The sequence below is a fragment of the Ranitomeya imitator genome, chromosome 1 (assembly GCF_032444005.1).
Source record: "Ranitomeya imitator isolate aRanImi1 chromosome 1, aRanImi1.pri, whole genome shotgun sequence".
Taxonomy (NCBI): Eukaryota; Metazoa; Chordata; class Amphibia; order Anura; family Dendrobatidae; genus Ranitomeya; species Ranitomeya imitator.
This window is the reverse complement of record NC_091282.1, coordinates 820,159,799-820,183,557: the sequence shown is the minus strand read 5'-3', so window position 1 is coordinate 820,183,557 and position 23,759 is coordinate 820,159,799. Positions and strand designations below refer to the sequence as shown.

Genomic DNA, 23,759 nt, shown 5'->3' with positions numbered 1-23,759 from the left:
CCTAACCCTAACTTTAGCCCCAACCCTAACTGTAGCCTTAACTCTAGCCCAAACCCTAACCCTAGCCCTAACCCTAAACCTAACCCTAATGGGAAAATGGAAATAAATACATTTTTTAACTTTTTAATTTCTCCCTAACTAAGGGGGTGATGAAGGGGGGTTTGATTTACTTTTATAGCGGGTTTTTTAGCGGATTTTTATGATTGGCACACTGATAGACGCTTTTTATTGCCAATAATATTTTTTGCGTTACCACATTTTGAGAGCTAAAATTTTTCCATATTTGAGTCCACATAGTCATGTGAGGTCTTGTTTTTTGTGGGACGAGTTGCCGTATTTATTGGTAACATTTTCGCGCACGTGACATTTTTTGATCGCTTTTTATTCCGATTTTTGTGCGGCAGAATGACCAAAAACCAGCTATTCAAGAATTTCTTTTTGGGAGAGGCGTTTATACCGTTCCGCGTTTGGTAAAATTGATAAAGCAGGTTTATTCTTCGGGTCAGTATGATTACAGCGATACCGCATTTATATAATTTTTTTATGTTTTGGCGCTTTTATACGATAAAAGCTATTTTATAGAAAAAATAATTATTGTTGCATCTCTTTATTCTGAGGACTATAACTTTTTTATTTTTTTGCTGATGATGCTGTATTGCGGCTCGTTTTTTGCGGGATAAGATGACGCTTTCAGCGGTACCATGGTTATTTATATCTGTCTTTTTGATCGTGATTGTTATTCCACTTTTTGTTCGGCGGTATGATAATAAAGCGTTGTTTTTTGCCTCATTTTTTTTTTTTTACCTTACAGTGTTTACTGAAGAGGTTAACTAGTGGGACAGTTTTATAGGTTGGGTCGTTACGGATGCAGCGATACTAAATATGTGTACTTTTATTGTTTGTTTTTTTATTTAGATAAAGAAATGTATTTATGGGAATAATATATTTTTTTTCTTTTTTGAGGAAGTTTTTTTTTTTTTTTTTTTTACACATGTGGAATTTTTTTTATTTACTTTGTCCCAGGGGGGGGGACATCACAGATTGCTGATCTGACAGTTTACACAGCACTCTGTCAGATCAGCAATCTGTCTGAGAGCACTGCAGGCTCACCAAGCTCCTGCTCTGAGCAGGCACTTGGTAAGCCACCTCCCTCCCTGCAGGACCCGGATGCCGTGGCCATCTTGGATCCGGGCCTGCTACAGGGAGGGAGGTAAGGAGACCCTCGCAGCAACACGATCAAATCGCGTTGCTGCGGGGGTCTCAGGGAAGCCCGCAGGGAGCCCCCTCCCTGCGCCATGCTTCCCCTTACCGCCGGCACACCGCGATCATGTTTGATCGCGGTGTGCCGGGGGTTAATGTGCTGGGGGCGGTCCGTGACCGCTCCTGGCACATAGCGCCGGATGTCAGCTGCGATAGGCAGCTGGCGTTCGGCCGCGCTCACGCGCTTTTTTAGAAAGAAATGGTAACTGGCCTTGGCTCAGAATGTTGCTTTGTGCGTGATCAAAATTTGCCACTGGGCACTAAGCATCATAGATTTGTCTCGCTTTCTCTTCTGCAAAAGTTGCGAGTTTTGGCATGCACATTACATATTACAGGCCATGGAGTTTGAGTGCATTAGTTATTGTTTTCTTTGAAAAAATTGTACCTGCTGATTCTAGGGCTTTCTGTAGCTCTTCACAGGTGGTCATTGGCTCTTGGACAATTCTTCTCATAACTCTTTTCACTTCTCTGAATAAAATCTTGCGGGGAGCACCTGATCGTGGCCGGTTTATGGTGAAATGATGTTCTTTCCACTTCCAGATTATGGTTCCAACAGGGCTCACTGGAACCTTCAGTAGTTTAGACATTTTTCTGTAACCAATGCCATCAGTATGTTTTGCAACAATAAGGTTGCAAAGGTCTTGAGACAGCTCACTGGTTTCACCCATCATTAGATGTTTCTTGTGTGTCACCTTGGTACTGAGACACCTTTTTATAGACCATCAGTTGAACCAGCTAAGTTTTCACTAAGTGGCAGGATTGCTTTCTAATTACTGAGAGATTTCAGCTAAAGTCATTACTTTCCATGTTTTTTTCACCACTTTTTCTTTGTGTTCAATGCTTTTTACTTGTATTTCCCATTATTACACATAACTTAATTTATGGACATCTATGGTTTGATTTTTTTGCCTGTGTGGATTGGATGGGTTGTTACCAACATCTCATGCCAATTTCATATGTCTTATATTCTAGGTTCTTCAAAGTAGCCACCTTTTGCTTTGATGGCTGCTTTGCACACTCCTGGCATTCTCTTGATGAGCTTCAAGAGGTAGTCACCGGGAATGATCTTCCAACAATCTTGAAGGAGTTCCCAAAGATGCTTAGCACTTGTTGGCCTTTTTGCCTTCAATCTGCGGTCCAGCTGCCCTTAAACCATCTCGATTGGGTTCAGGTCTGGTGACTGTGGAGGCCAGGTCATCTGGCGTAGCACCCCATCACTCTCCTTCTTGATCAAATAGCCCTTACACAGCCTGGAGGTGTGTTTGGGGTCATTGTCCTGTTGAAAAATAAATGATGGTCCAACTAAACGCAAACCGGATGGAATAGCATGCCGCTGCAAGATGCTGTGGTAGCCATGCTGGTTCAGTATGCCTTCAGTTTTGAATAAATCCCCAACAGTGTCACCAGCAAAGCACCCCCACACCATCACACCTCCTCCTCCATGCTTCACGGTGGGAACCAGGCATGTAGAGTCCATCCGTTCACCTTTTCTGTGTCGCACAAAGACACTGTGGTTGGAACCAAAGATCTCAAATTTGGACTCATCAGACCAAAGCACAGATTTCCACTGGTCTAATGTCCATTCCTTGTGTTCTTTAGCCCAAACAAGTCTCTTCTGCTTGTTGCCTGTCCTTAGCAGTGGTTTCCTAGCAGCTATTTTACCATGAAGGCCTGCTGCACAAAGTCTCCTCTTAACAATTGTTGTAGAGATGTGTCTGCCACTAGAACTCTGTGTGGCATTGACCTGGTCTCTAATCTGAGCTGCTGTTAACCTGTGATTTCTGAGGCTGGTGACTTAGATAAACTTATCCTCAGAAGCAGAGGTGACTCTTGGTCTTCCTTTCCTGGGGCGGTCCTCATGTGAGCCAGTTTCTTTGTAGCGCTTGATGGTTTGTGCCACTGCACATGGGGACACTTTCAAAGTTTGCCCAATTTTTCGGACTGACTGACCTTCAATTCTTAAAGTAATGATGGCCACTCGTTTTTCTTTACTTAGATGCTTTTTTCTTGCCATAATACAAATTCTAACAGTCTATTCAGTAGGACTATCAGCTGTGTATCCACCAGACTTCTGCACAACACAACTAATGGTCCAAACCCCATTTATAAGGCAAGGAATCCCACTTATTAAACCTGACAGGGCACACCTGTGAAGTGAAAACCATTCCTGGTGACTACCTCTTGAAGCTCATCAAGAGAATGCCAAGAGTGTGCAAAGCAGTCATCAAAGCAAAATGTGGCTACTTTGAAGAACCTAGAATATAAGACATAATTTCAGTTGTTTCACACTTTTTTGTTAAGTGTATAATTCCACATGTGTTAATTCATAGTTTTGATGCCTTCAGAGTGAATGTACAATTTTCATAGTCATGAAAATACAGAAAAATCTTTAAATGAGAAAGTGTGTCCAAACTTTTGGTCTGTACTGTATATTTACTTAGATAGTTATAATAATAACTAGATGGTGGCCCGATTCTAACGCATCGGGTATTCTAGAATATGTATATATATAGCAGCCACATACTATATAGCACAGGCCACGTAGTATACAGGAGCCATGTAGTATATAGCATACAAATAGTACGTGGCCTGTGCTATATAGTATGTGGCTGCTATAAACATACATACATATTGTAGAATACCCGATGCGTTGTATATAACGCAGCCCACGCAGTATCTAACACAGGCCACGTAGTATACAGCAGCCATGTAGTATATAACACTGCCCACGTAGTATATAGCAGCCATGTAGTATATAGTACTGCCCACGTAGTATATAGCAGCCATGTAGTATATAGTACTGTTCACGTAGTATATAGCAGCCATGAAGTATATAGTACTGCCCACGTAGTATACAGTACTGTCCACGTAGTATATAGCAGCCATGTAGTATATAGTACTGCCCACGTATATAGCAGCCATGTAGTATATAGTACTGCCCACGTAGTATATAGCAGCCATGTAGTATATAGTACTACCCACGTAGTATATAGCAGCCATGTAGTATATAGTACTGCCCACATAGTACAGTATATTGCAACCATGTAGTATATAGCACTGCCCACATAGTATATAGCAGCCATGTAGTATATAGTACTGTCCACGTTGTATATAGCAGCCATGTAGTATATAGTACTGCTCACGTAGTATATAGCAGCCATGTAGTATATAGTACTGCCCACGAAGTATATAGCAGTCATGTAACCCACACAGTATTTAGCAGTGTGGGCACATATCCCTGTTTAAAAGATTTAAAAGAAAGAATTAAAATAAAAAAATAGTTACATACTCACCCCCTGGGATCCAACGGTGCTGTGGCGATGGGCGCGCAGCTGCCGCCATCTTCCGTTCCCAGGATGCATTGCGAAATTACCCAGAAGACTTAGCGGTCTCGCGAGACCGCTAAGTTTTCTGGGTAATTTCGCAATGCATCGCTGGGAACAGAAGATGGCGGCAGGCGCGAGAGGCTCGGTGGACTACGGAGGGTGAGTATAGCAGGTTTTTTTTTTTTTTTATTATTTTTAACATTACATTTTTTTACTATTGATGCCGCATAGGCAGCATTAATAGTAAAAAGTTGGTGACACACAGGGTTAATAGCGGCGGTAACGGAGTGCGTTACCCGCGGCATAACGCGGTTCGTTACCGCCGGCATTAACCCTGTGTGAGCGGTGCCCGGAGGGGAGTATGCGGGCGCCGGGCACTGACTTCGGGGAGTAAGGAGCGGCCATTTTCTACCGGACTGTGCCTGTCGCTGATTGGTCGTGGCTGCTTTGCCGCGACCAATCAGCGACTTGGATTCCATGACAGACAGAGGCCGCGACCAATGAATATCTGTGACAGACAGAAAGACAGACAGAAGGACAGAAAGATGGAAGTGACCCTTTAGGTACCGTCACATTTAGCGACGCTGCAGCGATATAGACAACTATGCCGATCGCTGCAGCGTCGCTGTTTAGGTCGTCGTGTGGTTGCTGGAGAGCTGACACACAGACAGCTCTCCAGCGACCAACGATGCCGAAGTCCCCGGGTAACCAGGGTAAACATCGGGTTACTAAGCGCAGGGCCGGCGCTGACACAGTGCAGGGAAGCTGACGCCGCGGGACAGACACCGGAATGTAAGTATGTACTGTTTGTTTTTTTTTACTTTTACAATGGTAACCAGGGTAAACATCGGGTTACTAAGCGCGGCCCTGCGCTTAGTAACCCGATGTTTACCCTGGTTACCAGTGAAGACATCGCTGGATCGGCGTCACACACGCCGATTCAGCGATGTCAGCGGGTGATCAGCGACCAAAAAAAAAAGGTCCTGATCATTCTCATCGACCAACGATCTCCCAGCAGGGGCCTGATCGTTGGTCGTTGTCACGCATAACGATTTCGTTAACCATATCGTTGCTACGTCACAAAAAGCAACGATACCATTAACAAAATCGTTGTGTGAAGGTACCTTTAGTCAATTATATAGTAGATAATTTTTTATTTATATAGCGCCAACATATTCCGCAGCACTTTACAATTAAGCGGTGACATGTACAGACAATAAATTCAGTACAAGTTAAACCAATTTAAACAGTGACATTAGGGGTGAGGTCCCTGCTCGGAAGCTTACAATCTTCAAGGAAATGGGGGGACACAATAGGTGAAAAGTGCTTGTTGTTTCAGGTCTGGCAATTATAATAAATAGGGATTTTCATATAAAGCTGCATGATCCGGGCATCAGCCCGTGTGTTTAAGTGCAATAGTCAAGTATCAGGTGCAGTTGTCATGTGCACGGAGGGTGTGGTGACAGATGAATAGTAGGGTGCAGATTCAGAATAATATTTGGAAGGCGGGAACAGGGCAAAGTTAGTTTACTGAGTAGTTGATGTGGTAGGCTTGTTTGAAGAGATGGGTTTTCAAAGCGTGCTTGAATAGGTCGGGGCTAGGTATCAGTCTGATCGTCTGGGGAAGTGCATTCCAGAGAGCTGGCGCAGCACCAGAGAAGTCTTGGAGACGGAGGTGCGAGGTTCGGATTACGGGGGATGTTAAGGTACCTTCACACTCAGCGACGCTGCAGCGATACCGACAACGATGTCGATCGCTGCAGCGTCGCTGTTTGGTCGCTGGAGAGCTGTCACACAGACAGCTCTCCAGCGACCAACGATCCCGAGGTCCCCGGGTAACCAGGGTAAACATCGGGTTAGTAACCCGATGTTTACCCTGGTTACCAGCGTAAACGTTAAAAAAACAAACACTACATACTTACCTTCAGCTGTCTGTCCCCGGCGCTCTGCTTCTCTGCACTCCTCCTGCACTGGCTGTGAGCACAGCGGCCGGAAAGCAGAGCGGTGACGTCACCGCTCTGCTTTCCGGCTGACCGACGCTCACAGCCAGTACAGGAGGAGTGCAGAGAAGCAGAGCGCCGGGGACAGACAGCGGTAGTTATGTATGTAGTGTTTGTTTTTTTTACTTTTACGCTGGTAACCAGGGTAAACATCGGGTTACTAAGCGCGGCCCTGCGCTTAGTAACCCGATGTTTACCCTGGTTACCAGTGAAGACATCGCTGGATCAGTGTCACACACGCCGATCCAGCGATGTCTGCAGGGAGTCCAGCGACGAAATAAAGTTCTGGACTTTCCTCAGCGACCAACGATCTCCCAGCAGGGGCCTTATCGTTGGTCGCTGTCACACAGAACGATTTCCTTAACGATATCGTTGCTACGTCACAAAAAGCAACGATATCGTTAACGATATCGTTATGTGTGAAGGTACCTTTAGTCTTAGGTCATTTGTAGAACGGAGGGCACGTGTAGGGCGATAGACAGAGATGAGAGAGGAGATATAAGGCGGTGCAGTACAGTGGAGAGCTTTGTGGGTGTGAGAGATGAGTTTATACTGGACCCTGTAGCGAATGGGTAGCCAGTGTAATGACTGACACAAGATGGAGGCATCGGTGAAGCAGCTGGACAGAAATATGACTCTGGCTGCTGCATTCAAGATGGATTGGAGAGGGGAAAGTTTGGTAAGAGGGAGTCCAATCAGAAGGGAGTTGCAGTAGTCTAGACGAGAATGAATAAGAGCGACAGTAAGAGTCTTAGCAGTTTCAAAGGTGAGAAAAGGTCAGATTCTGGAGATGTTTTTAAGATGCAGGTGACAAGAGCGAGTGAGCGATCGCATATAGGATGTAAAGGAAAGTTCGGTGTCGAATATGACCCCAAGACAGTGGGCATGCTGCTTGGGAGTTATGGTTGGACCCTCCAGGGTAATTTTCATGTTGGGTAGAGTGAGGTTAGTAAAAGGGAGAAACACAAGAAGTTCCCTTTTGGAGAGATTTAGTTTCAGATAGAGGGAGGACATGATGTGAGAGACAGCAGACAGACAATCCTTGGTATTTTGAATTAGGGTAGGGGTGATGTCAGGAGAAGACGTGTATGATTGGGTGTGATCAGCATAGAGATGATACTGGAACCCAAATCTGTTGATTGTTTGTCCAATAGGGGCCGTGTATAGAGAGAAACGGAGGGGGCCTAGGACTGAGCCCTGCGGAACCCCGATAGTAAGGGGACGAGGAGAGGAAGAGGAGCCGGCAAAAGATACAGTGAAGGAACGGTCAGAGTGGTAGGAGGAGAACCAAGAGAGGGCTGTGTCCTTGAGGCCTATGGAGCGGAGCATAGTGACAAGGAGCAATGACCTTTGGATTTAGCTGTTATTAGATCATTAGAGACTTTAGTGAGCAGTTTCAGTGGAGTGTAAAGAGCGGAAACCAGATTGTAAGGTGTCGAGAAGAGAGTTATCCGAGAGATAGCGGATTAGACGGGAGTGGACCAAGCGTTCCAGGAGTTTACAGATGAAGGAAAGGTTAAAGACAGGTCTGTAGTTAGCAGTGCAGTTCTGGGCCAGGGATGGCTTTTTAAATAAAGGGGTTATGATGACATGTTTAAATGAGGAGGGAAAGATACCTGAAGAAAGAGAGAGGTTAAATATTTTAGTCAGGTGAGTGGTGACCACTTGTGAGAGAGACTGCAGGAGATGTGAAGGAATTGGGTCACTGTTGCAGGTTGTAGGCTGAGCAGAAGTGAGGAGCTTGGAAACTCCTTCTGAAACAGGCTCAAAAATGTCTAGTGAGCTTGAGGTGCGGCAGGGAAGGGGATCCAGGCACTAAGGAGATTGAGCTGAGATATCCTGATGGATGTGGTTGATTTTTTTTCATGACTTATTTCACCTGATGTGCATACAAATCACATGGCTTCATAGCAAATGTTCTAATTGTGCCCCCTTCAAAAAAAAAAAAAAGAAGAAAAGATATACATAGATCCTTATTGAAGCCCCTTAATATTCTCACCAGCAATACCCCTTTTATGGCCATTTTAGAGTGTGATGAACATACATGCCCCCAGCCACACTGAGTATGGTATCCTTACAGTGAATCACAACATAAGTTTTACCCCGCACATACAGTGTAGTTAGTACTTGTCAGTATGATGTCTCCACTCAGTATGAGAGCCCCCATAGCCCCCTACTCTTTATAAGTGCCCCCACACAGAATGTGGGCTCCCACAGCCTCCCCCCACATAATTTGAGATCCTACCCTAGAACCAGAACTCAATATGGGAGCCCCCACAGCCCTCTATGAAGTATGATAACCCACACAGTTCCTCTACTTAGTATAATTCCCCTTATAGCCCGGCACGCAATATAATGGCCCCCAACAACTCCTTACTCAGTATGATTGACCCCACAGCCCTTCACACAGTATTGGGGCCACCACCGCACCCAGCATAGAATGAGGAGCGCCACACAGAATGACGAACCCCAGAACACATCATTCAGTATAAAAGCCCCACTCAGTATAATGACCCCCACAGTTTGCACCTTAACTTTGGGGCCAACATAGTTACTTATAGCCCCTAAAACGGTATTATAGCCCCCCACAGACCCCACACTCAGTTTAATGGCACCCACAAGCCCCCATACATTATTATGGCAGCCACGTCCCCGCCACTCAAAATTATGACCCCCACCAACCCTCCACTCAGTATTATGGACCCACCAATTAGTTTGGCCCCAAAAGCCCCCATTCAGTTAAATTGGCCCCCAACAGACCCCAGTATGATGGCCCCCACAATTACTGACATTTAAAAAAAACAAAACAATACTCACGTTGCCCTGTTTCCTCAGGTCTGAGCTGTGTGAGTACTGAGGCTCCACACTACAGCTGCGATGTAGTGACATCATCTCGCCTGCAGTCTCAGACTCATAGACACAGGCTGAATGGTGGATCACGGAGCCTTGGGCTGCGTGATATACAATTATATTCAAGAGTATCCACGTCTCGAGAATGCAGATACTGCTGAAATTGTGATGACAGGGGGCTTGATACAAATGGACGGTACACCGCTACGGATGGTACACCATACAATATACATATATTCCTCCCTGTACATGACCGAAATATATACATACTACACATCATACATGACACACGTATAAAAATAAATTATGCACAATATATACACATGATCCTACTGAGAGATTCCCTTTGATAGCACCATTGTAAGCATGCCAAGTCTTGTAGGTGCATGTATTTCTGCCCTTTCCTCAGTTCAAAATGTTATTAACAATGGCAGGTAACAGGAACAGTGGAGGTCAAGATAAGGTCTGGAAGACCAAGCAAAATTTCAGTGAAAGCTGCTCCTGGGATTGCTTGAGAGGCAAATCATAATCTCCGCTTGACTGCAAAAGACCTTCAGAAAGATTTAGCAGACTGTGGAGTTGTGGTACATTATTCTACTGTTCAGGGACCCCTGCACAAATATGGCTTTCAAGGAAGAGTCATCAGAGGTAAACATCTTCAGCATCTAAACCATAAAATTCAATGTCAAAAGTATGCAAAACAACATCTAAACAGGCCTGATGCATTTTGCAAGTCCTGTAGACCGATTAGGTTGAAATAGAACTCTTTGGCCACAAGGATCAAAGGTATGTGTGGAGAAAAAAAGGGCACAGAATTTCAGGAAAAGAACATCTTGCCAACCATAAAGCATGGAGGTGCATCAATCATGCTTTGGGGCTGTGTTTCAGCCAATGGCAGGGGGAATATTTCATAAGTAGAGGGAAGAATGGATTCAATGTAATTTCAACAAATTCTTGATGCAAGCATAACACAATCTGTAAAAAAAAGCTGAAGTTGAAAAGAGGATGGCTTCTACAAATCTACTATATAATTGTCTAAGGGGTACTTCTGTCTTTCTGTCTGTCCTTCTGCCTGTCTGCAACTTCTGTCACGGAAATCCCGCGTCGCTGATTGGTCTCGCCAGCTGCCTGTCCTGGCTGCCGCGACCAATCAGCGACAGGCACAGTCCGGCTTAGAATTAGTCCCTCCCTACTCCCGTCCAGTCAGTTCCCAGCGCCAGCTCCATACTCCCCTCCACTCAGCGCTTACACAGGGTTAATGGCAGCATTAACGGACCGCGTTATACCGCGGGTAACGCACTCCGTTAACGCTGCTATTAACCCTGTGTGACCAACTTTTTACTATTGATGCTGCCTATGCAGCATCAATAGTAAAAAGATCTAATGTTAAAAATAATAAAAAAAACAAAAAACCTGCTATTCTCACCTTCCGTCGTCCACCGAGGCGCGCGCGGCTGCCGCCAGCTTCCGTTCCCAGAGATTATTTTTTTTAACAGGGATATGGTGCCCACACTGCTAAATACTATGTGGGTTGAGTTATATACTGCGTGGGCTGCGTTATATACTACATGGCTGCTATATACTATGTGGGCAGTGTTATATACTGCGTGGGCTGTGCTATATACTACATGGCTGCTATATACTACGTGGGCAGTGTTATATACTACAGTACGTGGGCTGCATTATATACTACATGGCTGCTATATACTACGTGGCCAGTGTTATATACTGCTAGATGGTGGCCCGATTCTAACGTATCGGGTATTCTAGAATATGTAGGTAGTATATAGCACAGGCTACGTATTACATTGCACAGTGACGTAGTATATAACACAACCGACGTAGTATATAACATAGCTACGTAGTATATAACAGAGCTACGTAGTATGTAACACAGCGTACATAGTAACATAGCCAAGTAGTGTATTGGTCAGCCACGTAGTATATTGGTCAGCCACGTAGTATATAGCAGAGCCACGTAGTATATAACATAGCCACGTAGTATATTGTAGAGCCACGTAGTATATTGCACAGGCACGTAGTATATTGCACAAGCACGTAGTATATTGCACAGCCATGTAGTATATAACACAGTCACGTAGTATATTGCACAGCCACGTAGTATATAACAGTCACGTAGTGTATTGCTCAGCTATGTAGTATATTGGTCAGCGACGTAGTATATAGCAGATCCACGTAGTATATAACATAGCCACGTATATTGTAGAGGCACGTAGTATATTGCATAGCTACGTAGTATATTGCACAGCTACGTAGTATATTGGACAGTCATGTTGTATATTGCACAGTCACGTTGTATATTGCTACATAGTATATAGCACAGAGATGTAGTATATAACAGAGCCCACGCAGTATGTAACATAGCCCACGTAGTATATAGCAATGTGGGCACTATATGCGTGGTTAAAAAAGACTTAAAATAAAAAATAAACATATTGAAGTCCTGGCGCCTGTGTGCGGTGCATGCGGCAGCTTCTGGTACCAGGGTTGGTATGAGCGCAGGACCTGTGATGACGTCACGGTCACATGACCGTGATGTCACGGCAGGTCCTTCTCGCATAGCATCCTTGGCACCAGAACCTGCCGCTTGTACTGCCGAGGACAGCGCGACCTAGGAGGGTGAGAATAATTTTTTTATTATTATTATTATTATTATTTGTAACATAATAGCATAGGCAGCATTAATAGTAAAAAGTTGGGGACACACAGGGTTAATAGCAGCGGTAATGGAGTGCGTTACCCGTGGCATAACGCGGTCCGATACCGCTGGCATTAACCCTGTGTGAACGGTGACTGGAGGGGAGTATGGAGCGGGCACCGGGCACTGACTGCATGGGAGTAGGGAGGGACTAATCAGACTGTGCCCATCACTGATTGGTCGCGTCAGCCATGACAGGCAGCTGGCGAGACCAATCAGCGACGCGGGATTTCCGTTACAGAAGTTGCAGACAGAAAGACAGACAGACGAAAGTACCCCTTAGACAATTATATATATATAGATGTGGGCTGGATATATACTACGTGGGCTGCGTTATATACTACATGGCTGCTATATACTACGTGGGCAGTGTTATATACTACGTGGGCTGCGTTATATACTACATGGCTGCTATATACTACGTGGGCAGTGTTATACTATGTGGGCATTGTAATACTGCGTGGGCTGTGTTATATACTGTTTGGGCTGTGTTATATACTACATGGGCTGTGTTATATACTGCGTGGCTGCTATATACTACATGGGCAGTGTTATATACTACGTGGGCAATGTTATATACTGTTTGGGCTGTGTTATATACTGCATGGCCTGTATTAACGCATCGGGTATTCTACTATATGTCGTGGCCTGTGCTATATACTATGTAGCTGCTATATACATACATACATTCATATTCTAGAATACCCGATGCGTTAGAATCGGGCCACCAGCTAGTGGATAATAATCCTAAACACACATCAAAATCCACAATAGACTACCTCAAAAGGCACAAGTTGAAGGTTTTACCATGGCCCTCTCAGTCCAATGATCAGAACATCATTAATATTTGTGGCTAAACGTCAAAATAACATTCCATGCATGATGACCTGGGAATGTCACAGAACTGAAAGAATTATCCAAGGAAGAACGGATGAAAATCCCTCTCAATCCTATCAGACGCCCCCCCCCCCCACCCCCCAAGCATAGCCCTCCATCGGACACCACTGAGAGCATAAACCCTTATCGGACGTCCAACTCCCCCCAGCATAAACCCCCATGGAACATCCAGTCCACCACCCTACCCGTTCCCTCCATTATGATAATGACCTAACACTAACATCCTGTATAATCTGAGCCTCCCACTTCCATCTTCAAGACTTCACGCTTACTGCGCCAATTCATTGGAATTCACTACCTAGGACAATTTGATTAATCCCCATTATCCACAGTGTTAAGCGTGCCCTAAAAAACGTTTTTCTTTCGATTGGCCTATCGCCTCACCATACTTATCTAACTATCCCTGTTTTGCCCATACAAAACTTTCTTTTAAATTAGGACCTTCGTAGCATCTGTTCACACACCCTCTATCACTAGGTTCAGATTGCGTTAATGGGACCGCGCTAACGAACAGCATTGCACGCCGAAATTAACGCCGTGCAACGCGTCCGTTAGCGAGCCCATTGGCAGCAATGGGAACGCGCATCGCTAGCGCGTGCCATTTTCGGCACGCGCTAGCGATGTGCCGGTGTTTTGTGATGCGCCTCAGATGCTACTTGCAGCGTCCGCGGCGCACCCGAGGTCCGTTCCCCGCTCTCGCAGATCGGGGATCTGCGAGAGCGGGGACATTAAATGCGACCCCGAAAAAGACATTGCGTTAGCGCAATCCGCTAGCGCTTAGCGCTAAAGGGATTGTCCTAACGCAATCTGAACCTAGCCTTAGTCCTCTCTGTCTATCAAAGATAGGAGAAATCCAGCTCAACAAACTTGTAAACAAACTTCTTTCTTTCTTCACCTAAACTGCTCAGCAGAATGTAAAACAACATCAGTGTTGACAGTAACATGAGATGCAACATCGATGCATTTCAGGTGACTATGATTGATTAAGGGTGTGTAGTCACCTGAAACGTGTTGATGTCGCATATCATGTAACTATCAACGCTGATGATGTTTTACCCTCTGCTGAGCACTTTTGGTGGATAAAGAAAGAAGTTTGTTCACAAGTTCGTTGAGCTGGATTTCTCCTGTGTGATTGCTCCGCGCCCTGACACATCATTTCCTGTGCTCCGATCACCTAAGGATGTCCATTACGGTGAGCTGGATTTTTTTCTTATTTCCTCTGTGTCTATACTTATACTGATACTGGTTGGTGACTGGTTCAAGCAGCATTATGTGAATCCCTCTATGTATGTTATTGATGGCCGGACTGTACAAAACAAGCATTTTGTTTTACCATTCAGCTTTTGTATCTCCCCTATTTCCTCATAGATTGTAAGCTTGCGTGCAGGGCCCTCACTCCTCTCGGTATATGTTGATTTATGCGTTATTACATGTTCCCTCTAAAATGTACAGTTCTGCGGAATATATTGGCGCTATAGAAATATAAATTATTATTATAGGGGGCCACACTGTATATAAAGGTCTATGTGGGGTCTCATACTGTATATAGGGGGCTATGTGAAGGCTCATACTGTATAAAGAGAGGGTATATGAGGCTCATACTGTATAAAGAGAGGATATATGGGGCTCATGCTTTTTATAGGGGGACATGTGGGAGGAGCTCACATTATGTATGGGGCTATGTCAAGGGCTCATGCTGTATATAGGGAGGCTATGTGAAAGTTCACACTGCATATAGGGGGCTATGTGGGGTCTGATACTGTATATAGGGAGCTACAGTTGTGCTCAAAAGTTTACATACCATTGCAGAATTGTTGCTTTTCTAAGAGCTCTTGGGCTGCAAAGGGCCCATATATTCTTGCACAGGGGCCTTTTCTATTACCCCTAACCAGCTAACCATGATTGTAACTACCGTGGTATAGGGGACCCTCAGGCGATGACCGCACTGTTATTGAAAATAAATCTCCATACAAGGACAACACTAATATTACCGCCATATGGTGCGAGCATTGCTGCTCATTATTCATGAGGTCTACGGAAAGTGCTATTTGAGCTATCAATTCAAAAATACAGATTCCCACAATGGGTGAGTGCGGTGGAAATAATAATCCATATCAAGTAGTCACTATGGCTTAAGAGCAAACAAAATTACAGGTGGTTATTAAGCCCAACGCTTTTCATTATTTCTCATTACTGCTTAAATCATCAGGGGCTAGCAGTCATAGATAAAGTTAAAAAATTATAGAATATCGGCATGGTTGCAAGCAGCATGGAGCAGCTAAACTGGTGCGTATTCAAGACAAATGTAGTCCCACCCTCCAAAGTCAGTGTTCCCTATTTAACCAATCATGGCGGTACCATCCAGGAACGATAACCCGTCAGAAGCGTGGAATCAAACAGAGGTAAGAGTGCATCAGCCTGTCAGACACCATATGACAAGCCGACCGGCACTCCCACGAAATTCAGTAACCAACCTTGCGTGTGAATTACATTTCTTAAGCTCAAAGCCCACATCCAATCATTACACTGGAATTCCTGAGGGCTTGGTAGGTGGAAGTCATTTGCTCTGCCACTCGGTCCAATCATCGCATGGGGATTCCTGGAGGCTCATATGCGGTCAGCCAATCAACATGGAAACAACTGTATCCCGTGCCGCGGATACTGAGGTGAATAAATACATACACCACTTGCTTCACAAGATACTTTTATATCACTTATCCCGACGGAACGAATGTCCTGTTTATCTTATGAAGATGCACTGTTTGTAAAACAAAGGATTATAAATATTACTTCTTTCTGTTTTCAATATAAGATCAAATACAGCAAAGTACATGTTCTGTATGTGCCTTTCTTTCAATTAAGCATCCTTAAATATTTCATTTTCAATCTCCACTAAACAGGCATAATTTTGGTGTAATGTTGCATATGCATAACAGTTCAATACCAAGGGCAAAATTGCCAGTATGTAGGGTTTGGGGCAGAATTCTACTCTGTAATGTGGAGCCACAGTATACAGGAGCAATGTTCAAATACAAATAAGATATATATTTATTAATCTCTTCAGAACAAAACATTTGTGGTTTATAAATCCAGCCATTCCTCTTCAATAGGAACAACTGATCCCAGTTAATCTTTTAATAGAGGAAATCTTTAAGGACGTACAAAAAATGCAAATGATATAGATTCATTAATCCCCTCGGGACAAACAGTTCACAATTTAGGGATCCATCTACTCTCCTGTAGGATTAACTGACCCAGTTACCTCCCCTGAAATTGGATGGCTAGAGGAGCATCAGGGTGGATCTCTAACATATGACTGGCAAGCGAAGTATCCTCTTTTCTTTTAATGTAGCCAATATGGTCCAAGATTCTCCTCCTTAGCTCTCTTTTGTTTTTTTGCACATAATTGAGTGGGCATGGACAAGTTGCCAGTAGACAACACCTTTAGTCTTACAAATAGCCAGTTCTTGATTTTGATATATCTTTTTGTTGTTGCACTTAAAAAGGTTTTACTTTTGAGTACGTAATTGCAGGCATCTATAAGTGCCAGAGGTAATCCTATTTATCTTGTCCAACCACGTCACTTCTCTATTTTCCTCGACAAAGTGGCTATGAACTAGGTGATCTCGAAGGTTCCTGCCCCATCTGTATGTGATCATAGGTTTATCTGGCAGGACATCTGTGAGATCACCATCTGCTTTCAAGATAGGCCACAAACCTTGTATGATACTCCTAACTTCATAACTCTGCTTAACAAAAGTGCCAAACAAATGGATGTTATCATTTGGCTTTATTGTTTCCCAAAGAGACAATAAAGATTCTCGACTCTGTGTTAACGCGTACCTATATGCTTCATTGAGTACTTTTATAGGGTAACCTTTATCTAGAAAATGAAGTCTTTTGACTTATTTATGTATTCACCTATGCAGGAACAGTTACGTCTCAGTCTGATGTATTGGCTTTTTGGTATACCTCTACATAATGGGGCAGGATGATAGTTGTTACAGGACAGAAAGCCATTTGTGGAAGTGAGTTTTCGGTATAGGGTTGTCTCCAGTTGTTCATAATACGTATTGACAATTGTGATGTCAAAAAAATTGAGACGTTCTCTCTGGATCTCACTGGTGAAGAACAGCCCTATCTCATTCTGATTGAGATGGTTGAAAAACTCCTTGAATCTAATTTCAATATCTGTCTGCAGAATAAAATATCATCAATATACTTTGCCCAAAATACGATGAATGAGGTATATTGCTCCATGCTATCCGAAAAAAACATTCTGTCATCCAACCATCCCAAGTAGAGGTTTGCGAAACTGCATGCACACAGGCCGCCCATGGCAGTCCTGAGTTGCTGGTGGTAAAACTGACCTCCAAATGTGAACACATTCTTGGTCAAAATGAATTCAAGCGGGTTGATAAACTGGTTATGCTCTTTATATTGGATACCTCTCATATTTAGGTAAAACTTCACTGCTTCACATCCTAGATTGTGTTTGATGGAGCTGTAAAGAGCTTCTACAGTGGATATGGAAAGTATTCAGACCCCCTTAAATTTTTCACTCTTTGTTTTATTGCAGCCATTTGGTAAATTCAAAAAAGTTCATTTTTTTTCTCATTAATGTACACTCTGCACCCCATCTTGACTGAAAAAAAACAGAAATGAAGACATTTTAGCAAATGTATTAAAAAAGAAAAACTGAAATATCACATGGTCATAAGTATTCAGGCCCTTTGCTCAGACACTCATATTTAAAACCCTGCTGTGGAACCATGAAAAAAATCACTGCTTTGGTACCATGGGGCCTATATGACCCCAGGCTCAAAATCATCATATTTCATTAAAATGAACAGGCTGTTCAGAATAATCAAGTTTTATTCTGTCATCATTTCAGAACACAGTTATGAAATCAAACGTAACTTTGAAGTGATTTATTTTGTCATCAAACACAAAATTAAATTTATACCAAAATGCTTTACTAATAACTAAAAGTATTCAAATTAAATTAAAAAAAAAGCACAATAACTGCAACTGTGTGGATTTTAGTAAAAACATAATGACAGCGAATGATCTGGCAATAAATTTAGCCCTTACATTCACTGGACGTCATAGTGCCTTGTTCTTCACAAATGAACTTCTTGTAGTCATTGCAAACAAATCATGTCTTTTTGTCCTTCGATCGAGGACAAACATAGCACCATTTACGCTGTCCTGTAACACTGCTGGTGTCACTTGAAAGTGACTAGCCATTGTTTATTTACGATTATATTACAAAACCTGTTAATAAACAGAAAATATATTTTTTTTTTTAAAGTCAGACAATAAAGGTACTATGTGGTCAGGATAGTCCCAAACACAGAAAATTGAAAATAACTTAGAAACAAAATTGAAAAACAAATTAAAAATATCATCAACATAAGCAGAAATATGTTACTTGAAAATACATAGAAGGTCTATGTGTGAGATTGACCAGTTTTAGAAATATTTCAATTTATTCAGCGCTGGGGTCTATATGACCCCATGGTTCCACAGCAGGGTTGTCACATGCTGTCCATTTCCTTGTGATCCTCCTTGAGATCGTTCTACTTCTTCGTTGGAGTCCAGCTGTGTTTAATTAAACTGATAGGACTTTATTTAGAAAAGCACACACCTGTCTATATAAGACCTCACAGCTCACAGTGCATGTCAGACCAAATGAGAATCCTGAGGTCAAAGGAACTGGCCAAGGAGCTCAGAGACAGAATTGTGGCAAGGCACAGATCTGGCCATGGTTACAAAAGAATTTCTGCAGTACTCAAGGTTCCTAAGAGCACAGTGGCCTCCATAATCCTTAAATGGAAGAAGTTTGGGACCACCAGAAGTCTTCCTAGACCTGGCCGTCCAGCCAAACTGAGCAATCGTAGGAGATGAGCCTTGGTGAGAGAGATAAAGAAGAACCCTAAGATCATTGTGGCTGAGCTCCAGAGATGCAGTAGGGAGATGGGAGAAAGTTCCACGAAGTCAACTATCACTGCAGCCCTCCAACAGTCGGGCCTTTATGGCAGAGTGACAGAAGCCTCTCCTCAGTGCAAGACATAAGAAAGCCCACATAGAGTTTGCTAAAAACACATGAAGGACTCAAAGAAATAAGATTGTCTTGTCTGATGAGATAAAGATAGACCTCTTTGGTGATAATTCTAAGCGGTATGTGAGGAGAAAACCAGGCACTGCTCATCACCTGCCCAATACAATCCCAACAGTGAAACATGGTGGTGGAAGCATCATGCTATGGGGGTGTTTTTCAGCTGCATGGACAGGACGACTGGTGTCATTGAAGGAAACATGAATGCAGCCAAGTACAGAGATATCCTCAATGAAAACATCTTCCAGAGTGCTTTGGAACCTAGACTTGGCCAAAGGTTCACCTTCCAACAAGACAATGACCCTAAGCATACAGCTAAAATAACAAAGGAGTGGCTTCAGAACAACTCTGTGACCATTCTTGACTGGCCCAGGCAGAGCCCTGACCTAAACCCAATTGAGCATCTCTGGAGAGACCTGAAAATGGCTGTCCACCAACGTTCACCATCCAACCTGACGGAAATGGAGAGGATCTGCAAGGAAGAATGGCAGAGGATCCCCAAATCCAGGTGTGAAAAACTTGTTTCATCATTTCCAAGAAGACTCATGGCTGTACTAGCTCAAAAGGGTGCTTCAATATTCAATACCGAGCAAATGGTGTGAATACTTATGACCATGTGATATTTCAGTTTTTCTTTTTTAATAATTTTGCAAAAATTTCTACATTTCTTTTTTTTCAGTCAAGAAGGGGTGCAGTGTACAATAATGTGAAAAGAATGAACTTTTTTTAATTTACCAAATGTCTGCAATTAAACAAAGAGTGAAAAATTTAAAGGGGTCTGAATATTTTCTGCACCCACTGTACATCCAAACTCGCAAGGAGGGTGTTAGGTGGTACTTCAACCCCTCAAGTTTTTTTCTGAAAGTCCTTCAGATAAAACACTTTTGTTTCATTTTTGTTTCATATAAGACTGTGACAATCTTAGCTAATAGTAGTTTGTAAAAGCTATCTGAATTTATTATGTGATTGTTTCTGTATTCTTTCAAGTCTAAAACACATTCTTTTTCAATAAATATGATTGTGTTTTATTGCCTTTTATTTTAGGACTCAAAAAGCCGTAAAGATGCCAGAACAAAGTAATGATTATCGAGTAGTTGTCTTTGGAGCAGGAGGTGTTGGGAAGAGCTCATTGGTTCTACGTTTTGTAAAAGGAACATTTCGAGACACTTATATCCCCACCATCGAGGACACGTATAGACAGGTCATCAGCTGTGACAAAAGTGTTTGCACCCTGCAAATCACAGATACAACTGGAAGTCACCAGTTTCCAGCCATGCAGCGACTCTCTATTTCTAAGGGTCATGCCTTCATTCTTGTCTTTTCAGTGACCAGCAAACAGTCTATTGAGGAGCTGAAACCTATCTATCAACAGATCCTGCAGATTAAAGGAAGTATAGAGAGTATTCCAGTCATGCTGGTGGGAAACAAGTGTGATGAGACGCAACGTGAAGTGGATACAAAAGAAGTGGAAGCTTTGGCAAAAGAGTGGAAATGTGCCTTCATGGAGACCTCAGCCAAGATGAATTACAATGTGAAAGAACTTTTCCAAGAGCTTCTGAACTTGGAGAAAAGGAGAAACATGAGTCTAAATATTGATGGCAAAAGGTCCAGCAAGCAGAAGAGGGCAGAAAAAATTAAGGGGAAGTGCAGTCTGATGTAAGCAATGGAAATGCTGTTGCATCTGTTTCATTCATGTATATACACAGTCATACCAGTTTTCAATTCTGTTGCTTGGAAGAGAGGAATATCCCTTGCTGCATTTTAACACTGTGACTGCTCAGGCATGCAGAAATTGCCTTGCACATTCATTTTGCAGCAATGACAAGTTTTGCTTCACTATCAAATGTCATTAGTTTTATTTTTGAAAAATGTAAAATCTGACAGAACAATACCCCTTTTCTATTATATTTTTTTTTAAAGAAAGAACACTGGAGCTATGAAATGTCTGCTCTGCTTCAACATGCATATACAACACAAAACTACACAAGTTCACGGCTGTTAGCCTTATGATTACAGATTAACTTAATTCTAAAAGGGTGGTGCTTAAATAAAGTATCAGGAATGTGTCCTGGTCCATAAAGAACATTAGAATGCGATGTATTGAGAAGCACAAACAGAGGCATCAGAGAATACAAAGTTACCTTTGACCTTACAAATGTAGTACTGAGATAACAGAGGAGGCCTAAACACAAGAAAAATCCAACTTAAGAGACTTGGCATAGAAAAGCAATCTGCATGCTTCTATTGATTGTCCATTTAGAAGATTATACAGTTCATTTGAAAATAAAGAACAGAAACCATGGCTTTACAGAATAAGAAATTATATATTTGTGGGTTAAGTTGCTTATTGGTATTCATACAATTTTGGAATTATGGACAGGACCACAAATTGAATCACACACCTCTGCACATGCATATGTACGAATGTTGGAAAATACTTATCTAGAAAGAAAAATGGACGAGATGACAATTTGGCACTTTTTACTGGTTCTTAATAAAGCAACTCATTCCAAAAGAAAAAAAAAAGATATAACATTTGGCTTACTATTGTCTGTAAGAAAGGAAAATGCCATTGAGACACTACTGTTATGTATTTTGTGTGCAACTTCATTGTAAAGTATTTTTTTATACATAATATTATTTTGCATCTTGTTGACTGTATGCACAGTAAGAGGAAAAGAAATAGTCAAAATGAGTTGGTTACCTCTCTATTGTCAGACCAGCCATCTATTATATGTGTGGCATTAACCTCAAATATGGGACAGTAGCATAGAATACTCGGTACTTCATACTCAGTATTGCAAGATATTGTGATTACTTTATTAGAGAAAATGGTCCGTATTATTGGTAAACCATGTATAAACCATATCCCTTAATATATACTAAACATATCAAAATATTTAAAAATTAACACGAGATATTCCTAGATAAAGTTATTATTCTGAAGGAATGTATGCAATGGAAAGGGGTCGTCAAGTAGTATGTTAGCAATCATCATACGTATATATACTACACATCCCTTGTAACCTTTCCATAATGTAGAAGTATAGCAATGTATGTATAATGTTCATAGTCTGTGTGTAATATTAGCCTAGTACAGAGCAAAGTGTTAAAGGCACAAGAGGTAGGTGAATCCTATAGGATTTGCCCCACAAACATACATTTTGAGCCCACATAGATGTGTTATCAAGCACAATGTACAGTGATTATCCAATAAACAGAAGAGCACAGAAACTAAAATAAAAAGGAAAGTCCAGCAATGCAAGAAAAAATATTTAAAATAACATATTTTAGATCTTTAAAAATTATGAAAGAATTAAAATTCATATTAGCGCGAATGTCAACACGTTTTCAGCTGTACAAGCTCTTAATAAAGATTAAGAGCTTGTAGAGCTTGAAACATATTGATGGTAGTGCTAATATGTACTTTTAATTCTTTCATTTTTTTTAATTATCCAAAATTTGATGTTTTAAATATTTTTTTGTTGGGGGTTGCGGGATTCTCCTTTTTCCTCCGTCATGGCTTCATTGCTCAGGAAACCAACCTGAGGTCTCCGCGCACCGAGCCCTCCTTCCAGGCATTTCTCAATCCAGTGAGCTGATGGTACTTTCGTCTTTTTCACAGAACCTAGTATGCCAAGAGGGAACTTTGGAGGCTAAGGTTACATGATTAGAAAATAATCAGTGCCCCATATTACACAATCATGTGTGACTGTAACCTAAAGAAGGTGTTTAGAACTGTTAGGAGAAACACTGTGAAGCCAGTAATGAGTCCGTTAGTAAAAGTCAACTGCACTGATCATTTGCCAGTATTAGAATTGAAGTATCAAAATACTAAAAGAGCACAAATCTAATTTTAAAAGCACAAGGAATGAAGTAGGTTAAACCTTTTCTACAGATCTGTTTGTGTTTCAAATGGATCGATCATTACAGAAGGGTACAGGGCCATTTAACTCTGCAAGTAAGAAAACAGCAAGTTTATTCCTCAATATTAGCCTACAAAAGCATAAAGAGGCTACTAAACATTAATATTCCAAAAATATATTCTGTTCTATACCAGGGACTGGTTATACATATTTATAGAGGAAAAATTCCTAGAATTATACAGCTATAAAAACAGAATATAAACTCAAAAAAAGAACTAAATAAATGTATAAGCAGCTAGAAATATGTACAACATCGTATCTGTACACATGGAAACCCAAACCTACAGATGTACGTCTATTGAGACTGGAAACGGATGTCTACTGAGATATCTACCAAGCATCTTGTTGAGATTGGGAACACTTGAGCATAGTGATGGAAATTAAGGAGACGCATGTACATAAAGAAGGGACCAATGACATGTATCCTTAGGGGCAACTTGTTCACTAATAATGTGAGTAGATATTTTTACATATAGCAATTATCTGTTTCTCCCATCAGACACCAGAATCAGGGGTAAGTGTTACAGGGAGGAGAGTCAAGAGCACATATCTAAGGAGATGGAACTGCAGACAAAGGACACAAGTCAGCATGGTCTGTAAGATCAAGTACCCATAGTTATAGGCACAGAGATGAAAGACCTCAGGCAGAGAGACCATTAA

The 23,759-nt window shown here is 42.1% G+C and overlaps 1 protein-coding gene across 1 annotated transcript in view; it reads left to right on the top strand.

The window, feature by feature from the left end:
• DIRAS1 (DIRAS family GTPase 1) overlaps nt 1-23,304 on the top strand; it is a 73,066-nt gene extending 49,762 nt beyond the window's left edge. The window contains exon 2 of the mRNA XM_069740146.1: nt 20,218-23,304. Coding sequence (XP_069596247.1) covers nt 20,237-20,833 — 597 coding nt within the window. The 5' untranslated portion in view covers nt 20,218-20,236 and the 3' untranslated portion in view covers nt 20,834-23,304. The remainder of the gene's footprint in view (nt 1-20,217) is intronic.
• The last annotated feature ends 455 nt before the right edge of the window (nt 23,305-23,759 follow it).